This window comes from Cnephaeus nilssonii (genome assembly GCF_951640355.1).
Source record: "Cnephaeus nilssonii genome assembly, chromosome: 17".
Classification (NCBI taxonomy): Eukaryota; Metazoa; Chordata; class Mammalia; order Chiroptera; family Vespertilionidae; genus Cnephaeus; species Cnephaeus nilssonii.
In genome coordinates this window covers 18,848,034-18,869,939 of record NC_137088.1, presented here as the reverse complement: position 1 = coordinate 18,869,939, position 21,906 = coordinate 18,848,034, and the positions used below count along the sequence as shown (strand labels likewise).

General features: G+C 41.0%; 1 protein-coding gene across 1 annotated transcript in view; it reads left to right on the top strand.

The window, feature by feature from the left end:
• Positions 1 to 21,890, top strand: part of UBE2E1 (ubiquitin conjugating enzyme E2 E1) — a 59,087-nt gene extending 37,197 nt beyond the window's left edge. The window contains exons 4-6 of the mRNA XM_079795641.1: positions 16,051 to 16,183; positions 18,578 to 18,725; positions 19,793 to 21,890. Coding sequence (XP_079651767.1) covers positions 16,051 to 16,183; positions 18,578 to 18,725; positions 19,793 to 19,890 — 379 coding nt within the window. The 3' untranslated portion in view covers positions 19,891 to 21,890. The remainder of the gene's footprint in view (positions 1 to 16,050; positions 16,184 to 18,577; positions 18,726 to 19,792) is intronic.
• The last annotated feature ends 16 nt before the right edge of the window (positions 21,891 to 21,906 follow it).

Genomic DNA, 21,906 nt, shown 5'->3' with positions numbered 1-21,906 from the left:
ATTAAGCTGTTTGACATACACCGATTCTCTGTTCAGAGTTTTGTTTGTATGTTTCATTTTGAATAATTTCTATTGACGTGTTTTTAAGTTTATCCATATTTTCTTTGCAACATCTGACATGCTATTAATTTCATCTAGTGTATTTTTTTAAAATCTCAGATATTTCCCCAAAAAGTTTGGCTCAGTGGATAGAGCGTCGGCCTGCAGACTGAAGGGTCCTGTGTTCGATTTTTGGTCAAGGGCACATGCCCAGGTTGCAGGCTCAATCCCCAGAAGGGGGCATGCAGGAGGCAGCCGATCGATGATGATTCTCATCATTGATGCTTCTATCTCTCTCTCCCTCTCCTTTCTCTGAAATCAATAAAAACACATTTTTTTAAAAAAGAAAAAAGACAAAGCCCAGATGTTGTATTTTTTAATATCTAGACATTTGATTTGGGTCTTTTTATAATTTCCATCACTCCATCTAGCATACTCAGGCATTTGTCTTATCATTTTGAATTTATAGAATAGTTATAACAATAGTCTACTGTCTTTGTTCATTAATTTTATTATCTCGATGTCACATCTGGATCTTTTTCTCTTAAGTTGATTTCCTCACACTTTCAGACTTTTCCCATTTCTGGTAATTTTTAAATGAATACTAGACATTGTGAATTTTACTTTTTTGGGTGCTGGATATTTTTGTATTCTTAAATACTCTTGAATTTGATCAAACCTGCAACCCAGGTATCGAACCTACAACTCTTTGATGCGCAGAACAGTGTTCTAACCACTGAGCACTCTGGCCAGGGCTAGACTTGATTAAGTTTATTTTTATTGCAGTAGCATTGGTTTATAACACATAAGTTTCAGGCATGCAGTATTATAAATTGACTTCTGTATGTACTACACCATGCTCACCACCAAAAGTTTCGTTGCCATCAAAACCATACAGTTGAGCCCCTTGATCTGCTTCACCCTCCCTACAGGGGAGCAAGCCCACAATCCGGGCATGTGCTCTGACCAGGAATCTAACTGTGACCTCCTGGTTCATGGGTTGATGTTTAACACACTGAGCCTCTCAGATGATATGCCCAAAAATAGTCTCCAAATGTCAAGATAAATTTTAAATAAAATCTCTTATTTATATCAGATAAAATGTGTGAATACATATTAATTCTAATATGATTACAGGTCAAGCCACATCAGAAGAATACATTATGTGGTGGTTGTAGTAGGACTTAATGACTACATTGTTACAGATGTGCATTTCTACGTTCCACACACTGCTGTTGGATTTGCCAATGAAATATTTTGACTCTAATAGGGAGAAAATGTAAATGTCATATATTCCATCTCTCACACTTTTTCTCATTTTTAAATGTGCCTTTTCTAAACCAATGCCATTCAATCCTGGGCTTCTGGAGCCACATTTGTAGTTGCCATTAACCAAAAAAACCACAGGACTACCTTTGAACACAGTATTGTACTGTACTATTCTGACACAAATTTGAAATCCTATGGGTTGGTGAGTGAAAGAGCCACATGCAGCCGGAGTCCCAGTTTTATATCATCGTCCTAGATCTTTTTGTTTTGTGCAAGTGTGTTCGGGTGGTTGTGGTTTGGAGTTCCTGCAGGAGAGGAGTGAAGGCATTCTGGGTGGGTGGTGAGGGGCAGCTGCTGCTGGAGGGCAGAAATAAAGTCTCTTTCTAAAGACTTGATGCACGCGATTTAGTACTTTGATTATTCTAGTGATTGTTGCACTGGATCAGAAAATTCATTTTCCTAAAACATTTATTGTAACTAGGTAAGAGGAAGTATGGTATAGCTTTTAGTTTGACTACAGTGGGTGGTAAATCTCAGATTCAATAAGCTTTATGTTAGAGCCAGGCAAAAAGCTATCAGATTCTGGCTTTGCCTTCTTCGACTTCCATTAATACCCACTCAGGCCACCCTGGACCTCACATATATCCAAGCCCTTCCCTGGAGCTCCTGTTGGCTTTGTGCCTGTGCCTTGACAGATGAGCAGGGAAAGGGCTTTATAGAGGAGAGGGCAGTTCAGAGGTGAGAGAAGAATCAGAAAACGAATGCCACGATTGGCAAGAAAGTTTCAAGAAGGCAAGGCTGATGAAGTGGGAAATGCCCTTCATGTTGAGACTGGGAGGTCGTTGGCAACCTTTAAGAGAATAGTTTCCCGCAGAATATTGAGGTAAAGCGGGTTGAATCTCGGGAGGGCAGGTGTGTAGGTAGCAGCAGAAAGCTGGCACTGAGGGGCAGGAGAAAGCTGGACGAGTAGCTTGGAGAGAGATGTTTAGGAGTATTCCAGGGTTTGTTTTGTTGTGTTTCCCTTTTTTGCATGGTGAAGTCTGAACTTTGGTAACCAAGTGTTAGATTCACTGATAAAGGAAGGAGGAGCAATTTGATCAAGACCACATGTTTGTCTTGGAAAGAAGCACATACACTTCTGAAAAGAAAGGGGAAAAGAGGAGTGAGGATTTTGAGGGACCAAGAGATACCAAGATAAGGAAGTCCTTATAAACAACACATTCAGCACTTTAAGATGTTCTCGCCAAAACCTGTACCTTTCGGTTGCCTTTCAGACTGGAGGTATGTGCCAGCCAAGGCAAAATTACCCCGAATTTATTGAGGAAATGGTTTGGCACACGGCTTCACTTCACCTGCCACCGTGTGGTGTGGGTCTGGTGAGAGAGGCGTGACGTGCTTGTGGTTTGGTTGCTCTTTGTGGACCTACCATATCCATCCACGGAAACTGCTTCCAGTCTGTTCCTCTCAGGAACGAGTCGGAGGGATAGAGGTGCCAGTGGCTGTAAGGGGGGAGTGGTCTTACCTAGGCTCTCTGAGAGGCTGGGAGCCGGGGGACAGCTGAGAGGTGCTGGGCCAGCCGAGAGCCAGGCTCGAGACCAGCCCTTTCCTTTATGGAAACTGCTGTGGCCACAGAAGCTGTTACTAGTCAATTTGGAATTTCTTCAGATGGAGGGCTCATACAAGGCTGCTAATTTTTTGCCTCACAAGGACACTGAAAACAAAATCACCATCTGTTATCACCAGCATTTCACAAAAGGGAGGATATTAAACTTTATGAAAAACATAAATGCTTTTCCCCTTATTTTTACCATTTGGTGAAAACTTTGTCTTGGACTTGTATGAACCACTGATTTGCATCACTGAGGCTGTTCATTTTGGGGAACTTGTTCTAAATCCGTGTGCTCCTTTTCCACACTTCACCTCACAGGCAAAAGCGAGGGAGTTGTTGAAAACTGGTGCAAGCACATGCATGAAAGGGAGAGAGGGTTACTACCCACATGAGATTTTTATATTGGGCCCATTTCTAAGCTACCCTCACTTGGGTTCACATCCATTCCTCTCCTTTTACCCATTTTCTAACAATTTACTGTGTGTTTTAGTCATTCCTTGTTGGCCCTCTTCTTAGCTGGGAGTTTTATGAGAGTAGGCACTAGCCTCTACCATTTCTGTGACTCTTGTACCCAATACAACATTGAACACATATTAAGGTCTAAATAGGTATTTTTCATTGGTTTATTGTACTAACCCAGTTGGGACTTATTTTCTACTCTCACTGTGCCTTGCTTAGCAGCCCCAACTGCCAGAGCCACCGGAATTTCCCTTTGCTTCCTTTTGAGGCAGCTCTTCTCCAGAACCGTGTCCTGTGTTCAGGCTTTGCACAGAGCAGATGTGTCAAGGTCTGTGAAAGTGAAGGATGGCTCTAAATGTTACTGCGGAGGAGAAGGGCATTCTGCTGGGAGACCGGCACTCGGTGCCGCAGCTGTCCGCTCCTGGCTGCTGGGTGCTGTCGCCTTGGCCGGGGCAGACGAACGCCGTGTCCCCGCTCAGGTTTCAGTGGGGGTGGGAGGAGGCTCAGCCGCTCCTCCAGAGCCGGTGCTGCGCCTCACGCTCTGTTTTACTGAACAAACCTTGACTGCTCTGCTTTTGTCTTTTTTAGCCAAGTCTTACTTGGTATGCCTTCTCATGGCTTCGTGTGGGATTCATTGTTAATAATGTGAAGTGTTTATTAACCAGATGCTAAAATGGCTAAATATTGTGACAATGCCTTTGGCTAACAATTCTAGAGCTATAATTAGTGGTCAGAAATGCATTGGTTTTAGTGGCTATCCCAGGACTTACGTTGGCACTCATTTTATTCATGCTTATGTGGTTGGTGTTGAATGTGCCTGTTTGAGAGTCTTTGAACTTGTGAGCCCTGGTTCTTAAAAGAAGCACCACACACCCAGCAGCCAGATAAACTGATTAAAAGTATTCATTTATTTGCTGTAAGGCATGAACCCAGTTAGTGTTTTTAAAAGACTATTAAACCTGGTATTTTTAAACTTCTTGGAATAAACGTAGACATTACCTAATTACCATGTACATGGTATTTTTAAACTATATGCATATGACAACAAACATCAAGAACGCTTACTAATGAACAGTAGCTTCCGAACTAAAATCAGAGTAGTACATGGTTTGACAGTTTTCTGAAATATTAATAAACATACAAGATTGTATACATAAATTCACATTTTGTTTATTTAGCAAATAATGGCTTAACTAAGCGCTACAGGCAAGTGTCTGGAAAGGGGCTTGCGATGTCTGGTCGGCAGAACCACGGGAGTCTGGGCAGGCCAGGGAGAGGCCCTTGGCTCCCCTCAGCTCAGTGAGGATGGGACGTAGATGTCGCATTTGTGTGTGTGTTGATGTATTCAGAGGCTCTCTGGTTTACTGATAACACTTTTGGGTTGTTGGCATGAAGTATGTATGATTTCCCAGAGACAGTTTGTTCTCATTATCGTCACTGCTGATCCAGGTTGATAGGTCTCCATAGCCTCTTAATTAGGCTGCTTCATCCATTGAGGGTTGACTGTGTAGCTTCCTATTTCTGAGTAGCTTGATGTTTTCAGTGTTCGGGGTTTTCCACGTTTTAAAACAGTGTGGTTTTTTCACTTCACTCCTGTGGGCAGTGCAGTTAAAATCTAAATTGCCTGGAGGCACTTACGGTCCTCGCTGATCTGTTCCCATTCGTCTTTCCAGGTCCAGTTCAGCTACGTTCACGTCTCTGGACCAAAAGCTCTCCACTTTGGTCCCGGTCCCCTGGAAAATGGCCTGTTTGGCTCTCTAAGCATCTCTTAGATATTGTTACACTATGAAACCTTCCCAGTTCCCTTAGAACAGTGGTCGGCAAACCGCGGCTCGCGAGCCACATGCGGCTCTTTGGCCCCTGGAGTGTGGCTCTTCCACAAAATACCACGTGCGGGCGCGCACGTACAGTGCGATTGAAACTCAGTGGCCCATGCGCAGAAGTCGGTTTTCGGCCTGGGCAAGTCTATTTTGAAGAAGTGGCGTTAGAACACTCAAGGGGCCAAAGAGCCTCATGTGGCTCGCGAGCCGCTGTTTGCCGACCACTGCCTTAGAATAAATGTCATGCCACCTCTGTTCCTGGTTTGCATTATACTATATGTAGTACAGTGGGCATTAAACTCTATGTAGCAAATCCATAATATTAGGCCAGTATTTTATGCTTGATTTCTGGGAACCAAGTGGATGATCATTTGGAAAAATAGCTTACACACATACCAAGGTACTTGGAGGGTGTCGAATTGGCAAAAAAGCCGTATCACCTGGTCTTAAAATGTTGGCTTTGTTTTTCCTTTCCATCTTTTCTCTCTTTAGTTTTTGGTTTTATTAAAACTATACACCAACATAGTTTAAAGAATCTAAGATTTCTCTAAGATTTGTTACAAAGAAACAACTGTTCCCAGCAGCCTTCCTGCATCTTGCTCTCTGGAGGCAACTACTTGGCATCTCTTTGGCTGGATTGCTTCACTATTTACCTCCCTGTTTTTAGGCAGGTATAGCCACACTAGGGCCTAGTGCATGAATCTGTGCACGGGTGGGGTCCAGCCGGCCCACCCCCCAATGGGGACCTATTGGGGGAGGGGCCGCGGGAGGGCTCCAGGGTATGTCCAGCCCTTCTCCCTCAGTCCCGATCTGCTGGACCCCAGCAGCAAGCTAACCTACTGGTCAGAGCCCCTGGTGGTCAGTGCATGTCATAGCGATTGGTCGACCGGTCGACTGTCTGCCTCCTGGTGGTCAGTACACATCATAGCGAGCAGTTGAGCGGCCTTAGCATATCGTTAGCATATTATGTCTTGATTGGTTGAATGGATGACCTGACACTTAGCATATTAGGCTTTTATTATATAGGACTAGAGGCCCGGTGCACGGAATTTGTGCACGGGGGTGGGGGTCCCTCAGCCCAGCCTGCACCCTCCCATCTGGGACCCCTCGGGGGACGTCTGACTGCCTGCCGGTTTAGGCCCGATCCCTATGGCCTAAGCTGCAGTCTGGCCTCCCTCTGCGGGAGGCCACCTGGAGGATCGGGAAGGCGCTGCCCCCATTACCCTGCTGCTGCTGCCACTGCCGGCCTGAGCCTCAGCCCTTTGTCTGGAAGGTCATACAGAAGACGACCACCCTAATTAGCATATTATCCTTTTATTAGTATAGATTACTTGCTGTTTCCATTTTTGGCAACAACTCTGGATTCACAACAAGGATTGGTGAAGATTTAGTTATCTTCCCACCACCCCGCTTCCCAGGTACCTTCACCCATACTATTTTACTGTTACATCATTGTTTACATTATGTGAACATTATTCACAGCTGTACACAGTACCACAGTAGCCAACTGTGATCACTTCCTGCATAACTTTTTTTTTCTCTCCTTTCTTCCTTTCTCCCTGCTGTCTATCTCCCTCCCCACCCCATAGTTTTTCATACTTATCACTAATTCAACTTCAAATGCTTTCAGTTGTCTAAACCTCTTCAAAAGACATCCAAATGCACTGGGCATTGTATAGGAATTTCATATTTTTTTAAGAACTCTCTCCTGGAGCCTGACCTGCTGCAGTGAGGACAGGCTCTCTCTACATGGTCTATTTGGAGATTTTCTATTCTGTAATCTCTAGAGACCTCAAGTGTCTGAAGAGATCTCTGTTCTCCCCTCGTACTTGATTTTGTTTGTGTGGGTATGGAATTTTTACCAAGCATTATTATGAAGACATTGCTCCGGTGCCAGCTCACTCCCAGCGTTGTTGAAATCCAAAGCCAAGCTCATTGATTCCTGTACATTATCTTTAAAATCCATGTCCTGGGAAGTTTTCTGAAATTACTTTTTGACCTCCTCTCTATTTACCCCTTCTGGATTATTGTTACTGTTCAAATCTTAAACCTCCTTATGGCCCTTTAATTTTTGTGTATTTTTTCTCTCCTGCTTTTTACCTTTTTCTACTTTGATAGATTTCACTTTTTATCCTTCATTGAATTCTGGAAAAAGATTTATGTTTGCTTTCATTTTTAATTTCCAAAGCTCCTTCCCCCATTTTATTGACCTACAATTGACAGAATATTCTATTAGTTTAAGGTTTACAACATAATGACCACAATAAGTGTAGTTTACATCCATCACTTCACATAGTTATTTTTCCTGTGATAAAAACTTTTAAGATCTAGCTTAGCAATGGTCACATATACAATACAGTATTAACTATAGTCAACATGCTATACATCACATTCCCAAAACTTATAACTGGAAGTTTGTGCCTTTCTAATGTTTTGTTTTAGTCGTATTCTTGTTTGATGGATGCAATATATTGTCTCTCTGGGTATAAGTTTATTTTGAAATTTTGTTTAATGTTTGTTTTCTCTAATTGGCCATCTTCTCGTTTGTTTTGATTGTTGTTTGCCATGTTAGAGAGGAACCATGTTCCTGGTTATCTGTTACTTAGTTAGGGAGCCTTTAAAGTCTTTCCTCTGGGCTGTTCATATTCCCCAAAGGAAGCTGCGGAGGGTGAAGGCCAGGCTGTGCTCTGGGAGCTGAGGGAGAAAACGGGGTCTGATTGCCTGGCATGCATACGCTCCTTTTCAGTCAGCACCTCTGCCCTCATCCATAGTAATGTCCCCTGGTTCAGAGGCCCTCAGCTTTAACCTTTCCAGAATATAAACCTCCGTCTGGCAGCGTTTCTATTGCTTTGTAACAAATTACCACAACTGGAGCAGCTCAAAAACAATACACATATTTAGTACCTACGGGAGTCAGGGCAGAGGGTAGCTGGGTGCTCCGCTCAGGGTCTCTCGAGGCTGTGGGCAAGGAATCAGCTGGCCTGTGTGCTCATCTGTCACTCAGGGTTCTCGGCCAAGCTCACACAGTTGTGAGTTCAGTCCCTGCAGCTGTGGGACTGGAGCCAGCAGCTCCTGGAGGCCACCTGCAGTTTACGTCATAGCAGATTACATCATAGAGGCCAGCAGAGCAGTCTTTCTCTCCAGACAGCTAAGACTCCTGACATAACCTTTGGTAGAAACCATCGAGTGAGTGGTAGCCCATCAATGTTGTCTTGGTCTGTTGGTAAGAAGCAATTTACAGCTTCTGCCCACACTCACGTTGAGATGAGACAGAGTGTGAAGAGGAAGAGATCGTGCTGCTCATGTTAAAATTCTGCCTATCACAGGGGTCTGGTCTGACAGCTGCTTATATACCTGAACCAGTCCTTAGAACCTTTCCCTGCCTCCTCTCAACTTCCCCACGTGCCACACATCCAGAGTTGTTGGGGGTTATGTAGCATGCCTGGGATTGGTGTTGGCTTTCTTCACAGCCAATTTAGGGTCCAGCTTCCTTGGTCATGTCAAGTCCTTTACCACTTGTCCATTTGCCTTCTAGCTTCCAAACTTCCGCTGATGCTGTCCCCATCCTTTTGTGTTTATGACTTTCTAAAAAAAATCCCTTTACTGTCATGTTAGTGGTGGGAGAAAGAGAAAAAAGTTGGTACATTTATTCAATCTACTATCTTTATGCACATGTTCGGAGATTGCCCCCACACACCAGTCCAATACTTAAGTTATGGGAGGTTTTTGTGTGTGTGTGTGTTTGTTTTTTTTTTGTATTCTAAGAAAGAAAAAAATAAGAGCTTAAAATTTTCCCTTGTATTCTTTATTCTTATTTTCCAGGTATGTATGTGGGCTCTTAGCCACCTTTTATATCCTTGTATTCTTTATTCTTATTTTCCAGGCATGTATGTGGGCTCTTAGCCACCTTTTGTACCTCTAAACCAAACTGCTCAATTTAAGCGTGGAGCACTGCCTCCTTCTCTCTTAATAAGAACTTTTCCTTTTTTTTAAAAAATTTAAATTATTAATGTGTAAATATTACATATGTCTCCTTTTTTCCCCATTGACTTCTCCGGCCACTCCCACCCCCCAGTACATGCCCTCACCGCCCTACTGTCTGTGTCCATGGGTTATGCTTATATGCATGCATACAAGTCCTTTGGTTGATCTCTTACTCTCCCCCTCCCCCAGAACTTTTCTTATCTCTTGGCCCTTTCTATAGAACCTATACTGAACAGCATCACCTTAGCAGTTTTCTGAGAGTATATTTCATACGGAATTGGAAATACTAGCTGACATTTCTGTTTGGGGAATGATGGTTTGTACTCCCTTTAGTATTTAGAGTCATTTTAGGAAGCAAATGATACTAACCTGAGGTAGCTTAAGCACTGCATGTGTTAATTTGCAATCCAGAATGGTGGCTGGCCAGTGGCCACTGGTGAAAGTCCTGTGTACCTGCTTAGTGCTGTTGCCTGCTGCTCAGCCAGACGGCAGGACTGAGATTTACCGAGGAGATTTAGCAGTGGGAAGGAAGGCAGAACCTACCCTCCAAGCCCAGCCGTGTTTGCCGTACAAGCCGTAGCCTCACTGATTCAGGCTCGGCCCTTTGCAAACATAAACAGCCTTCCCTCTTCTCTCCTGGCCAGCTGGGGCCAAGCAAGAAGCCAGCGACGCTCTCCCAAGTGCAGTAAATAGCTCTCCTCACCTCCTGACCCTGTGATTTCCTGGTGGTTCTAAGTTGCAGATCCCAATGGAGAGGGAGGGAGCAAAGAGGTTGTAGGGGCCTGGGCTGTACAGAGCATTGAGCAGTGGGCGATTGTATCCTCAGGCAGGGGCTGACCTCCATTTCAGCACAGGTCATCCCAGTGATTGCTGGACCTCCCAGTGCCACTGTGAACTAGAATGGGGCGAAGTGGATCTGAATTCCTGGCCTATGTCTGGGGCCAAACTAATTTCTGAGCTGAGGAAGTAGGTGTCATCTTTCATACCTGCTTTTTTTGAGCTTTTCCCCCTCAACAAACGAACTGTTTATTTTTTGTTCTTTTTTGCAATTTAGGAGCATAATATTTGGATTATTATTCAATCAGACTGATGCTTGTTTCCACAAACATCTTTGGTTTTCATTAAGCAGGGGCTTCTCATCATTTTGGTAGTTGTCACATTATTATTGAAATCCCCTCTGAGTACTCTGTGTGGTATGTTTTTGTTTTCAGCTAGTGCATTTCTACGATTAAAGTGAATCAATTTTTGTTTTAGAAATTTTGATACCTATTAGCAGATCACAAGATTTTATTTTCCTGTTTAATTCCAGCTTCCATCCAAATGTGAAATAGAAAGGAAACAATAAGGAAGGAAAGGCATACTAGTTAATGTGATTAAACAAAATGGGTGTGAGTCCAGAGGCAGAGAATTTTATTGGCAGCTCCATGGACGTGGTGGAAAGAACAGCACTGTGGGAAAGCCTGATTGCATTGGCCAGAACTGGGTGACTTCCCAGCTTCAGCACTTTGTGCAAACACATCACTTAACCTGCTGCCTCTGTTTCTCCATCTTTAAAATGGGGATAATGCTATCTTTCCTGATAGACAAAGGATTTGAGTAAACATTTTTTTAAGTCAAAGTTTATGAAAGAACTTTGGAAATGATGTTTCTCATGCTTAGCTCAGCTTATTAGATGTTCATCCTCAGCCAACCTTAGCTGAGAGTAAGGCCCCCTGATGATGTTCGTGGTTTATTACCGAATTTGAAAACATTGTCATGTGATGCTGAACAGTAAGTGGTACATATTTTGTTTGAACAGCTCATAAAAATATTGTTAATTGCTGTTATGTGGGAGATTCCCGCTGTCTATAGAGATTGTGTGTCCACGTGGCTGTAGCACTCTGTGTAAACATCTACAGATAGATGCCTTCTTTCTGGCTTGGAACAAATTCCACAAAAGCTCTACAGCTCCCATAGGCCTCCAGTCAACCTTGTGCTTCATGAAGAGATAAAGCAGATTCCTTTGAAGGTGTATCGGCTTTCTGCTGGAGGAAGACACCATTTCCTCCGTGTTGGGAACACAGGATTTTGGATGGGCTTTGTGGGAAGGCCATTCTTGGTGGGCATGGTCATGTTGTTTTAGAACTTAAATTTCTGAGTTAGTTTCCCTCTCATTTGGGCCCATCCTGTTCCCAAGAGCTGCTCAGATACGCTGGCTACTACTGATGGGGAATTCGTAGTGGGCACCGGCTTCTCTGGGAGGCCTTTAGGTTGGCCCTTGTCTAAAAGGTCTTTCCGAGGGACAGGAAGGTGACTGGTACATCCCTAGAAGCACCACCTTGTGTGAGGAGGCACTCTGACTCAGTTATTGGCACCATGGCAGTGATTGCTCCACTTTTTAATAGCACGCTCCATGTCACTAGCCTGATTAGTCATCTTAGTGAGGTTTTCTGATTTTTCACATTCAGAAATTTCCTCCTGCCACTCACTTCTAGGTTACTAATGGCTACCGTTTTATGAAGGGATGCCGAGGACAAGAAATTCTTTGTTTTCTTTTTCATAAAATTCCTCTGGGTGTGCTAAGTAGACCTCATGGAGAAGGCAGCTTGCATTCCCTAGAGAGTCTGTCTGTTGGGAGACCCTGTGGGCGATGGGGATTCCCTTTGGTAGACTGCTCCATTCCTATTCTTTTATCATTCTCTCGGAATTTCTTAGCAAAAGTAGAGTAAATTAAGAAGGGATTTTGAGTAGTATGTTTATTATAGGGAATATAGATCTGATTGTGGCTCTCTTCCTACAGCATTACCAGGATTGATACTTTTCTTACTGCAAAGAATTATAAACAGTGAAGGAGAGAGCTAGATAATACAAATGGTAATTTCAATCTAGAAGATTAGGAAAGTTAGTAGTTATCGTCACTTAATGTCATCTACAGCTGACTTCTCAAACTTCAGTGTGCATAGGAATCACTTGGGGACCTTGCACATTCTGATGCATAAGTCTGGGGTGGAGCCTGAGAGTCTGCATTTCTAACAAACTCCCAGAGGATGCTGAGGTGGCTTTGTCCAGGGAGCACAGTTTGAGGAGCAGTGGTCTGTAGGAATTTAGAGTATATGCAAGTCTAACTTTTAATAATAACTCTAGATATTGAATATTTTTTCTGTACCAGGCACAGCAGTAAAACAAAGATAAGAGGATAGCACTAAATCTGACAACGGATTCAAAACTAAGCTTTCTCCTTTACTACTTACCTTTGAGCAAATTTCCTTTAAGGCAGAATTCTCAACCTTACTAGTAGTTCTGACATTTAGGGCCAAGAAAATTCTTTCGGGGGGGTGGGGGGGAGGGCTCGGGCGGGGCTGTCAGTGTGTTGTAGGATGTTAAGCAGCATCCCTGGCCTCTCCCACTAGGTGCCAGTAGCGCCCTCCTCCCTAGTTGTGACATTTTGAATGTCTCCAGACATGCCACGTGTCTCCAGGTAGGCGGAGGGGTGGCGGCAAAATCATCCCCAATTTCAAACCACTGCTCCAGGGCTACTGTTGAAATGTGGGCGTTTGGGGGTTTTTGTGATGTGAGAAAAGCATTTTATATGAGCAACTAGTTTTCTCATGAAGCCTTATGCAAAGATTCTAAATACAAGTTTCAAACATCTTCAAACACAGACATGTGTTTTTTGTTCTCATCTTTCCTTAAACCTTCACTTCAGCCTCCCAGTTTAGAACTTTCCACACTTGCTAATCCCTTAGAATGAGAACTGGGCTAAATACGTCATTCTGAAGTACACTTCGACCAGCTTTTGAAATTGAAGTCATACTTGTTGTGGAACCAAAAGTACCTTCTGTTATAGGAAGGGGACAGAAGGCTGGTAAACCAACCTGAGGGAATCTGGTTAATCATTTTATAGAGAAATGGGTGGGGTGCTTGATAGTGGCCTTCTGGGAGTTGTAAACTTTTGCCATCCTCCCCCGTCAAATGGGTCTGTAGATCCTAACTTTTCCAGTGAGAACTTGAAAGAAGCAAAAAGTAAAAGTTTGGCAGGCCGGTATATCATAATTTTTACTTCATTCTCTGGTTAAGAAGATGCATATGACAAAAAGCTACATGAATTCATCTCCTAACAACATTAGAGTCTCAAGTGTTTATAGGTCACAGTGGTGTTTCCCGTGGGTTCTCAGACCCTTTGCAGTAATCCCCAAGCCCCCTGGTTGAACCCACACCCTGACTCTTCTCCAGGACTCCTGTTTCATGCGCTATGACTTCAACTGCAGTTGATATTATTTCACTTAGTATTATTTTTCTTAAAACCCACCTTTCTTCTCCATTTTTTACTTTAACCAGAGTGTGGCACATTTTTTCTTTGTTGTTATTACATAGCTATGTTCATGTTGTGTTTTTGATTCCTTAACTCCCTTCCACCATACTTTTATTCTGAACTTTCAGAAAAGTTTACACCCAAAGTGAAAGCTGATTACAAACAAGTGGCAATCGTGATTTGGATTTCTAGTTATGGGTGACGAGCTGTACAGTGTTAAAGTTCATGTTCTAAACTGGTTGTCCTACATCCTGTAACCTGTGCCAGTGGTTCCCAAATGCATACCACCTGCTTGAAGACCACCAGGGGAGCTTTTTAAATATATGGATTCTTGTGTCCCCTCTGGATATTCTAAACTTAATTTTAAAGTTCCATAGATAATTCTTAAATATATTTTTTATTGATTTCAGAGAGGAAGGGAGAGGGAGAGATAGAAACATCAGTGATGAGAGAGAATCATTGACTGGTTGCCTCCTGCATGCGCCCTACTACAGATCGAGCCTGCAACCGAGGAACATGCCCTGGACCAGAATCAAACCCAGGACCCTTCAGTCCGTAGGCCAACGCTGTATCCACTGAGCCAAATCAGCTAGGGTGTTCCATAGATTATGCTGATGAACAGTGAAGTTTGGGAACCACCAATTTTCTGTACAATCCATAAAACCTGCTTATAGTGGCATGCTGTTAAACCACCTTCATTGTTTTATCTTTTTTTCTACACTAAAGGGCCAGCAGAATTGGACCAAGTCTAGGGTTAGACTGACTTTACTCGAGTTTTTTCTGGGTCTCTTAGTATCACCAAGCTGGCTGAGGAAAAGTGGATGATTTTGATCACAAGAGTTTTAGGTAGCTACCTACCGGTACTGGGTTTTAGATGGCATTGGTTCCTCAAAAAAAGGGGAGGGAGGCTTAGAGTAGCTTTTTACCTTTAAGTCTTAGGTCATTGGTTCTCAACCTTTCTAATGCCACGACCCTTTAATACAGTTCCTCATGTTGTGGTGACCCCAACCATAAAATTATTTTCGTTGCTACTTCATAACTGTAATTTTGCTACTGTTAATGAATCATAATGTAAATATCTGTGTTTTCCGATGGTCTTAGGCTCTACAGCAGCGGTTTGCGACCCACAGGTTGAGAACCACTAGCAGGGTTGCCTGCTATCATGAACTAGATAATCATGAACTAGACCAAAGAGGACAGTTCATCTTTATATCTGCAAAATCTGTGTTAGTGTTGTCTTCATCTACTTAGTTCACTTTTCAGTGAAAAAAAATCAATGATGGTTTGAGGAAAGTACAGTATAGGGCCACAGGTAGACAGGTGTTTTTTGTCTTTTATTTCTCTCCCTTCCCTCTTCATCTCATCTTTCTTTTAAATAAAGGAATTGGACCTTATATCTAACCACTTAGATATAAGGGGCATCTTGAAGATAAGGCATTTTTGTCTTGTTCATTATTGAAACCCCTAACAGTTAACACTCTGCCTAATACATGGTCATTCAATAAGTGTTTGAGTGAATGAATCCAATTAATACTAGACATTTATTTAAAACAGCAAGTTTGCCTGCTTTTTTAGAAATTATTCTATGTATTGACTGGTATATAAGTCTCTCCAAGTAAAGACCGTTTAGTTTGGCTGATATAGATCCTTATCCTTAAAGCAGCTGTTACTAGTTAGGGTTGAGAAATCTGAGATGAAAATGTGTAAGTTAACCACTGTATATCATTACCTGTGTTATCACTGTGCTGTGAAAGGGTATTTTACTAACAACGAAGACCATTTCCCAAACTTTTCTCTCAATATCAGAGCACTACACTTGTTTGGGTGGATTATTAAGCTCTTCACAGGTCTTGGAGTTGGAAGGAACATATTTTTATTATTGTACTTCTGAATACAGAGCACTTTGAGCCAACACAGTGCCTTGGAAGGGTAGTATGGCCCAATTATGGTGTAACTAAGTGTAAATAACACTGATTTAACAGGTAAGGGGTAGATTAACGTCCCAACTACAATATTTAGAGAACCTGGTTATGGAATTTATTATATATTGAAATGAAATTGAATAACTTGTAATTAGATACTTGTCATCGTTTTCCTTCTCCCTCCCAACAAGGTTCACAATGTGAAACGTACTGCCAACTATTTTACTCCTTCTAGGGTGAGATTATGGAGATGCAAGAGCAAGGAAAAACCCGTCAGTGGGTCAGAAATGATGTGCTGTGAGCAACAGCCTGCTGTAATTTGTCACTAATTTATTGTAATTCTGTGTGCTTTGTTTACATTTTCTTTCTTATGTGTTGAGAGGTTTAGACAATTGAGGGGTTTCTTGCTTATTCACAGCTAAGTAGGCTAAGAATGGGCTTAACATTAGTTTATTACTCACCTTACTTGGTCTAAGGCTGCTGGTGGGTTTGGTGCAGTCCTGCATCAGATTGTATCTGAAAGATACGTCTGTTTTGTGGAGAGAATCCACACGTTAAACAAAAAGGGGGGGGAGAGGGGACCTTTTTCCTTTCTTAATACACTGCGGAAATTGGGAGGTGCCTCCATCTACTTATCTTTTGATATATTCTTTTCAGTGCTGGTCCCAAAGGCGATAACATCTATGAATGGAGATCAACCATCCTAGGGCCTCCAGGATCTGTGTATGAGGGTGGTGTATTCTTCCTTGATATCACTTTTACACCAGAATACCCCTTCAAGCCTCCGAAGGTAAGAGATTCCTCTGATTTATACTAAAATTTACATATTCCCATGAGAGGTTATTGAAGCTTTTAAAATTGTTTTTAACCACACAAAAATAGATTTGTGTATTATATCTTAATGCAACAATTTTCAACCCTTTTCATCTTATGGCACACAACTAATTATTAAAATCCTGCAGCACACCAAAAATTATATATTTTTGCCTAAATAGATATAATTTTGATTAATTCACACCAGATGGCTTATTGTGTTGGCTGTTGTCATTTTTCAATTTAAGGAAAAAGAGTTCAGTTCCCCTAATATCAATAGGTATTGCATGTTTTAAAAATGCTTGTGGCACACCAGTTGAAAATTGCTGTCGTAATGAGGGCTGACTTTGCCTATTTGGCAGAGACCATTTCTAGGAATAGGGCTTTGTTTGGTCCTGCTACAGTTGTCCCCCTCCCCCCTGAGCAACGCGGAGGTAACCAGGATAGTGCTAATGCTAAGTCTACATGTACAGTTGACTCTAGAGCAACGAGGAGGTTGTTCTGACCCCCGTGCAGCTGAAAATTCACGTGTTACTTTTGACTCTCCCAGAACTTAACTTCTAATAGCATATTGCTGACTGAAACCTTTATCGATGAACAGTCAATTAACACATATTTTGTATGTTATATATATTACATAATGTATTCTTACAATAAACTAAAGAAAAGAAAATCATAAGGAAAGGAAAATATAATTATAGTATTTATGGGGGGGAAAATCCACATATAAGTGGACCCACATAGTTCAAACCTATAGTCAAGGGTCAACTGTACTGTTTTTTTCCTAAGCATATATATCTATGACAAATTTATAAATTAGACATAGTAAGAGATAAAGAACTACTAATAAAAGAACAATATAGCCCTAGCCAGTTTGGCTCAGTGGATATAGAGCGTCCTGGGTTTGATTCCGGCCAAGAGCACATGCCTGGGTTGCGGGCTCGATCCCCAGTGGGGGACGTGCAGGAGGCAGCCGATCAATGATTCCTTTTCATCATTGATGTTTCTATCTCCTTTCCCTCCTTTCTGAAATCAATACAAATATTTCTTTTAAAAGAACAATATAGCACACTGTAATAAAGTCAGGTGAATGTAGCAGTAAGTGGAAAAGGGTTACCTGAACAAGCACTACAGTACCTGACAGCTGACCTGAAAAACCCACCAGGTGGCTATGGGCGGGTGACGGATACACCGAGGATATGTTAGACAAAGGGACGCTTTGCATCCCAAGCAGGGCGGTGTGAGAGTTCATCACGCTACTAAGAATGGAACATAGTTTGAAACATGAATTATTTCGGAATTCTCCCTTTAATATTGTTGGACTGCCGTTGGCCATAGGTAACTGAAGTCATGGAAAGCAAAACCGCTGATAAGGGGGGACCACTGTATTTATAGTGACATAGCAATTAATCCCCTATTTTCTGCTCAAAAAGTTTCTGAACAGTTAAAAATCATGTCAAAAGGTCTGTGCACTGAGTAAATACGAATCAGAATATCGTACCAAAGCCTCGGACTCTGTTCCTTGTCATCTTTTGGTGATGCCAAAATCCGTACCCTCTAGGCTTTAGATTTCTCATCCAGGACAGGTGGACTGCCCACATCATCTACCTCCTGTGACAGTCAGCAATCTGCGATTCTCATTCAGACTGCCAGAAGGAAAACCTCTTTGGGGATGGGGTAGACTCTTAGCAAGAAGTGATTGAATGTCTGTCAGTAAAAATAAGTAGTCAGGTTATAGGTTATTTCTACTTTGGAATGATTCCAGGGTATTACACAAACAAAAATTAGACCAAACAAAAGAACCCAAGATCACGTGGCTTATGTCTGTCTCCTCACCTGTGGAGACACCATTATAGTGAATTCTGTACAGGATATCTACAGAATCTGATGTGAAGGTCAGAAAAGGCAAAAAAGCAAATATGTCCTAATTCTATTTCAGCTTTTTGGATATGTGATCATTGTTTAATTGCCTTTATGATTCTAAAGCTTACTTTGAGGCCTTGTAGTACTACCAGCTAACACAAGAGGTCAGCAAGCAATTAGCTATTCAAACTTGGAAATGTTATGAATTATCTAAAACATTACAACTGCTGAAGATGAATTCAAGAACTGTTTAAATGACCTTGCATTTTGTTGATGAATATTTTTAAATGAAATGGACAGCCCTGAGATTGTACAATGAATACTGTTTAATCTCAAATAGTCTCTTAGCCTCTCTCCTACCAGCTGCAGTTAGTGTTACTCACCTTTTTGAAAACTGTTTTTACAAGTTTTTCATTAGGGCCACTCAATTGAAAAGGTAATTTAGTAAAAAGCTTCATTGTTTGATGCTTTCTGTTTAACACTATCTTTTTTTTTTCTTTTTTTTTAGGTTACATTTCGGACAAGAATCTATCACTGTAATATTAACAGTCAAGGGGTTATCTGCTTGGACATATTGAAAGATAATTGGAGTCCAGCACTAACCATTTCTAAAGTCCTCCTTTCTATCTGCTCACTTCTTACAGACTGTAATCCTGGTAAGGTTAATAATTCTTTACCTTGTTGTATTCTTCCTTGTCTGAAAAACACTTGTTTTTCACATAAACCAAAATTTTATTTTTCTAACACCTTTCATAGGACAAAATAGATTTTTTAAAGAAATCTTGAATCAAGAGAAATTCACTCTAGTAGTTGAATCAATCTGGTTGAAAAATGCAGCAACTTCACCATTAATTGATATGTGTTCTAGGAACAAGGTGCTTTAAACCTTGTTTAAAACATCATTCTCCCCCATACAGGGTGGGGCAAAAGTAGGTTTTCAGTTGTGGGATTATTTATTCTACAATACAATAATTAATAAAGAATAAATTGTTTCATGTACTCACAACTATAAATCTACTTTTGCCCCACCCTGTATATTTCTCTTTAAAAAAAAAAAAATCACAGAGTTCTAAGTGTTGAGCCGTCTGCAGGTTTACTGAGCACTTACCCTGTACCTGGTTACTGAGGTGGTGTTCATTTTTGAAAGTGATATTTCTTTGCTAAAACATTTATTGACGACCAGGCTGTGATGTTAGGGGTGGGGAAGCAAATATACAATTAATTATTAAAGATTCTAGTTAGGATTCAGAGAAACACTATACTTAAAGTCCAGGTTCTTTCTGGGTAACAGTGTAGAGTTAAATAGTGTTGCATTGCAACAGCCATGAGGACTACACAGTATTCAGTGTCATCATTGCTGCCACTGAGTGAGTGAGAGGTCATGTGAACACAGCTGGATGTTCATTGTAGTCTGGAGCCTTGAACATTCCAGTTTCTATTGAATTTACCCTAACACATGACGGTAAAAATCCCTCTGTTTGGGTCATGGTTGTTGGGAGAGGAACGGAATGAACGAAGGAGATAAAGCATTCTATTTTGATAACAATTTTTTGCCATATTCTGAGTAGTTTTTTAAACTAAAAATATGATAAAGTGGCATTTCAAAGATGGATTTGATCACATGTACTTGGTACATTTCTTCCGAAGCTGCCAGTAATTTAATTGCTAAGACTTAAAGTATTATTTTCCTTTCTCCAAAGTAATCTACATTCTTTTCTTCCAGCCGACCCCTTGGTGGGAAGTATTGCCACTCAGTATATGACCAACAGAGCAGAACATGACAGAATGGCCAGACAGTGGACCAAGAGATACGCTACATAAATTGGGTTTTCACAATTCTTACATTATTTGTCTGTCACAGAGAGCTGCTTATGATTTTGAAGGGGTGGGGGAGGGTGGGAGTTGGTAAAGAGTAGGGTATTTCTATAACAGATATTATTCAGTCTTATTTCCTAAGATTTTGTTGTAACTTAAGGTATCTTGCTACAGTAGACAGAACTGGTAATAGCAACATTGAAATTGTCATTAGTTCTGCAATATAAGCTAAAATGTAGTTCAGAGAAGAATAGACTTTGGATTCGGTTGCTTGTAGTCTGTAAATTTAAGCCAGCTTAATTTTATGCAGGTTACACACATGGCCATTTCTGTGAAAGTCCTTCCAGACTGCATACTTTTTTGTTTAGAAAAATTGAAACTTGTTTTCCCTTCTTGGGAGGGAATATTGATATTTAACAGTTTTTAGAGATTGTCATCTCATGTTAAATGGACATGTGGCTTATATGACACTTATAGGAAATGAGTAGTTATGTATTTTATTTTATATGCCAATCTACTTTATTGTGAAAAGATTAGAGGTTTGAATCAGGACTCGTGAAAACCTGTAGTAAAATACCTTAAGCTGTTAACTGTAAGGCGTGGAATAGGAGTTGCTCAGTGGATTGGTTATATGTTGCAGACTACTTAAGTCTGCATTTGTTACTGTGCTAATAAACAATATTAAAACAACCACCTAACATCCCTGTATTTATTTTTTTCTTTCTTTTAAACTAGATCTTTGCTATAAAGCAACCTAGACGTAATTGCAAACTGAATGGATTGGTATGTAACTCTAATTTATACAGCAGCCTTGCAGGGTAGATTTTGCGGTGTCTTAGAAGAGGTTAGATAATTGAACCTGTCACCTTTCAGAAATGGACTCAAAGATGCATCTTTTAAAAAGCATTTCCAAGTTGCAGATGCTGTGGTGGCAAGTACATGAGAATGGGTTCTCTCATGGATGGATCAGTGCAGCCACATCAGAGGGCGATCTGACAGCACCTAAGTGTTCATATCTACAGGATGCGGCAATTCTCTTTGTATGTACTCCAGAGAAACTCACCCAGGTGCATGGGGTGAAGGTACACACACATTCATTAAGCATTTAAAAGGAATATGGTAACATTCCAGCATAGATCTAAGTTCAGTAGAAAAAAGCAAAGCTGCAAGATGATCTAGTATATTATCTAAAAATAATTGTAAAAGTATTTATCTTCCTATGTAAAATACATAGGGAAAAAAGCTGTAAGTGGGAAAGCAGATAGGGAATGGCTTAACCTTATCTGAGCAATAATTTTAGACCAAAAAATGTCCTTGTGATGAGAAATTTTAAAGAATTATGCAGTGGTAGCACTAGCCTAACCTAAAAGCATTCCATTGAAGATGTTAAAACTTGTTATTTTCACATTTCTTTGCTGAACAGCTTATTTCATCTTTAAATCAAATAGTTAACTGCTTTCACATTAAAACCACTAAGTAGCCTGTTTCCTACCTTTAAAATTAGTTATAAAATTGAAATTTGCTAAATACAGTGAGCTCTGTTGCTCCGAGCTTGCCAAAAATCTTCAGAGAACCTTAGCACAAACTCAGATATCCAACTTGAAGACTATCTGTACTCCAGTATTTTTATGATACATTTTATCCACAGGACTACATGTCCAGAAAACTATTCCAGGAGATATAGTATTCCTTGTGGAAAACAGAAGATTTACTGTCCTTATGTGCCTACCAGTTTTCTAAAGAAACAATTTGAATATATTTCTACCACCCCACTACCTCAAGTCATGCTAAATGTGTAATTTGAACAAAGCTAAACCACAGGGTTTGTTTTATTTAGCAAGATCTCCTCTAGATAAAATTCAACTTAGCACTCAAATAGTTTACTGTTTGATCCAATTTGGACACACAAAAAATGCCATTTTATAATCCTAGGCATTAAATGACTTGTGAATTTTTTGGAAACAAAGTTATGTTTGAGCTAAGAATGCATAAAGTTATACAGAATGATAGCTTTTGAAACAT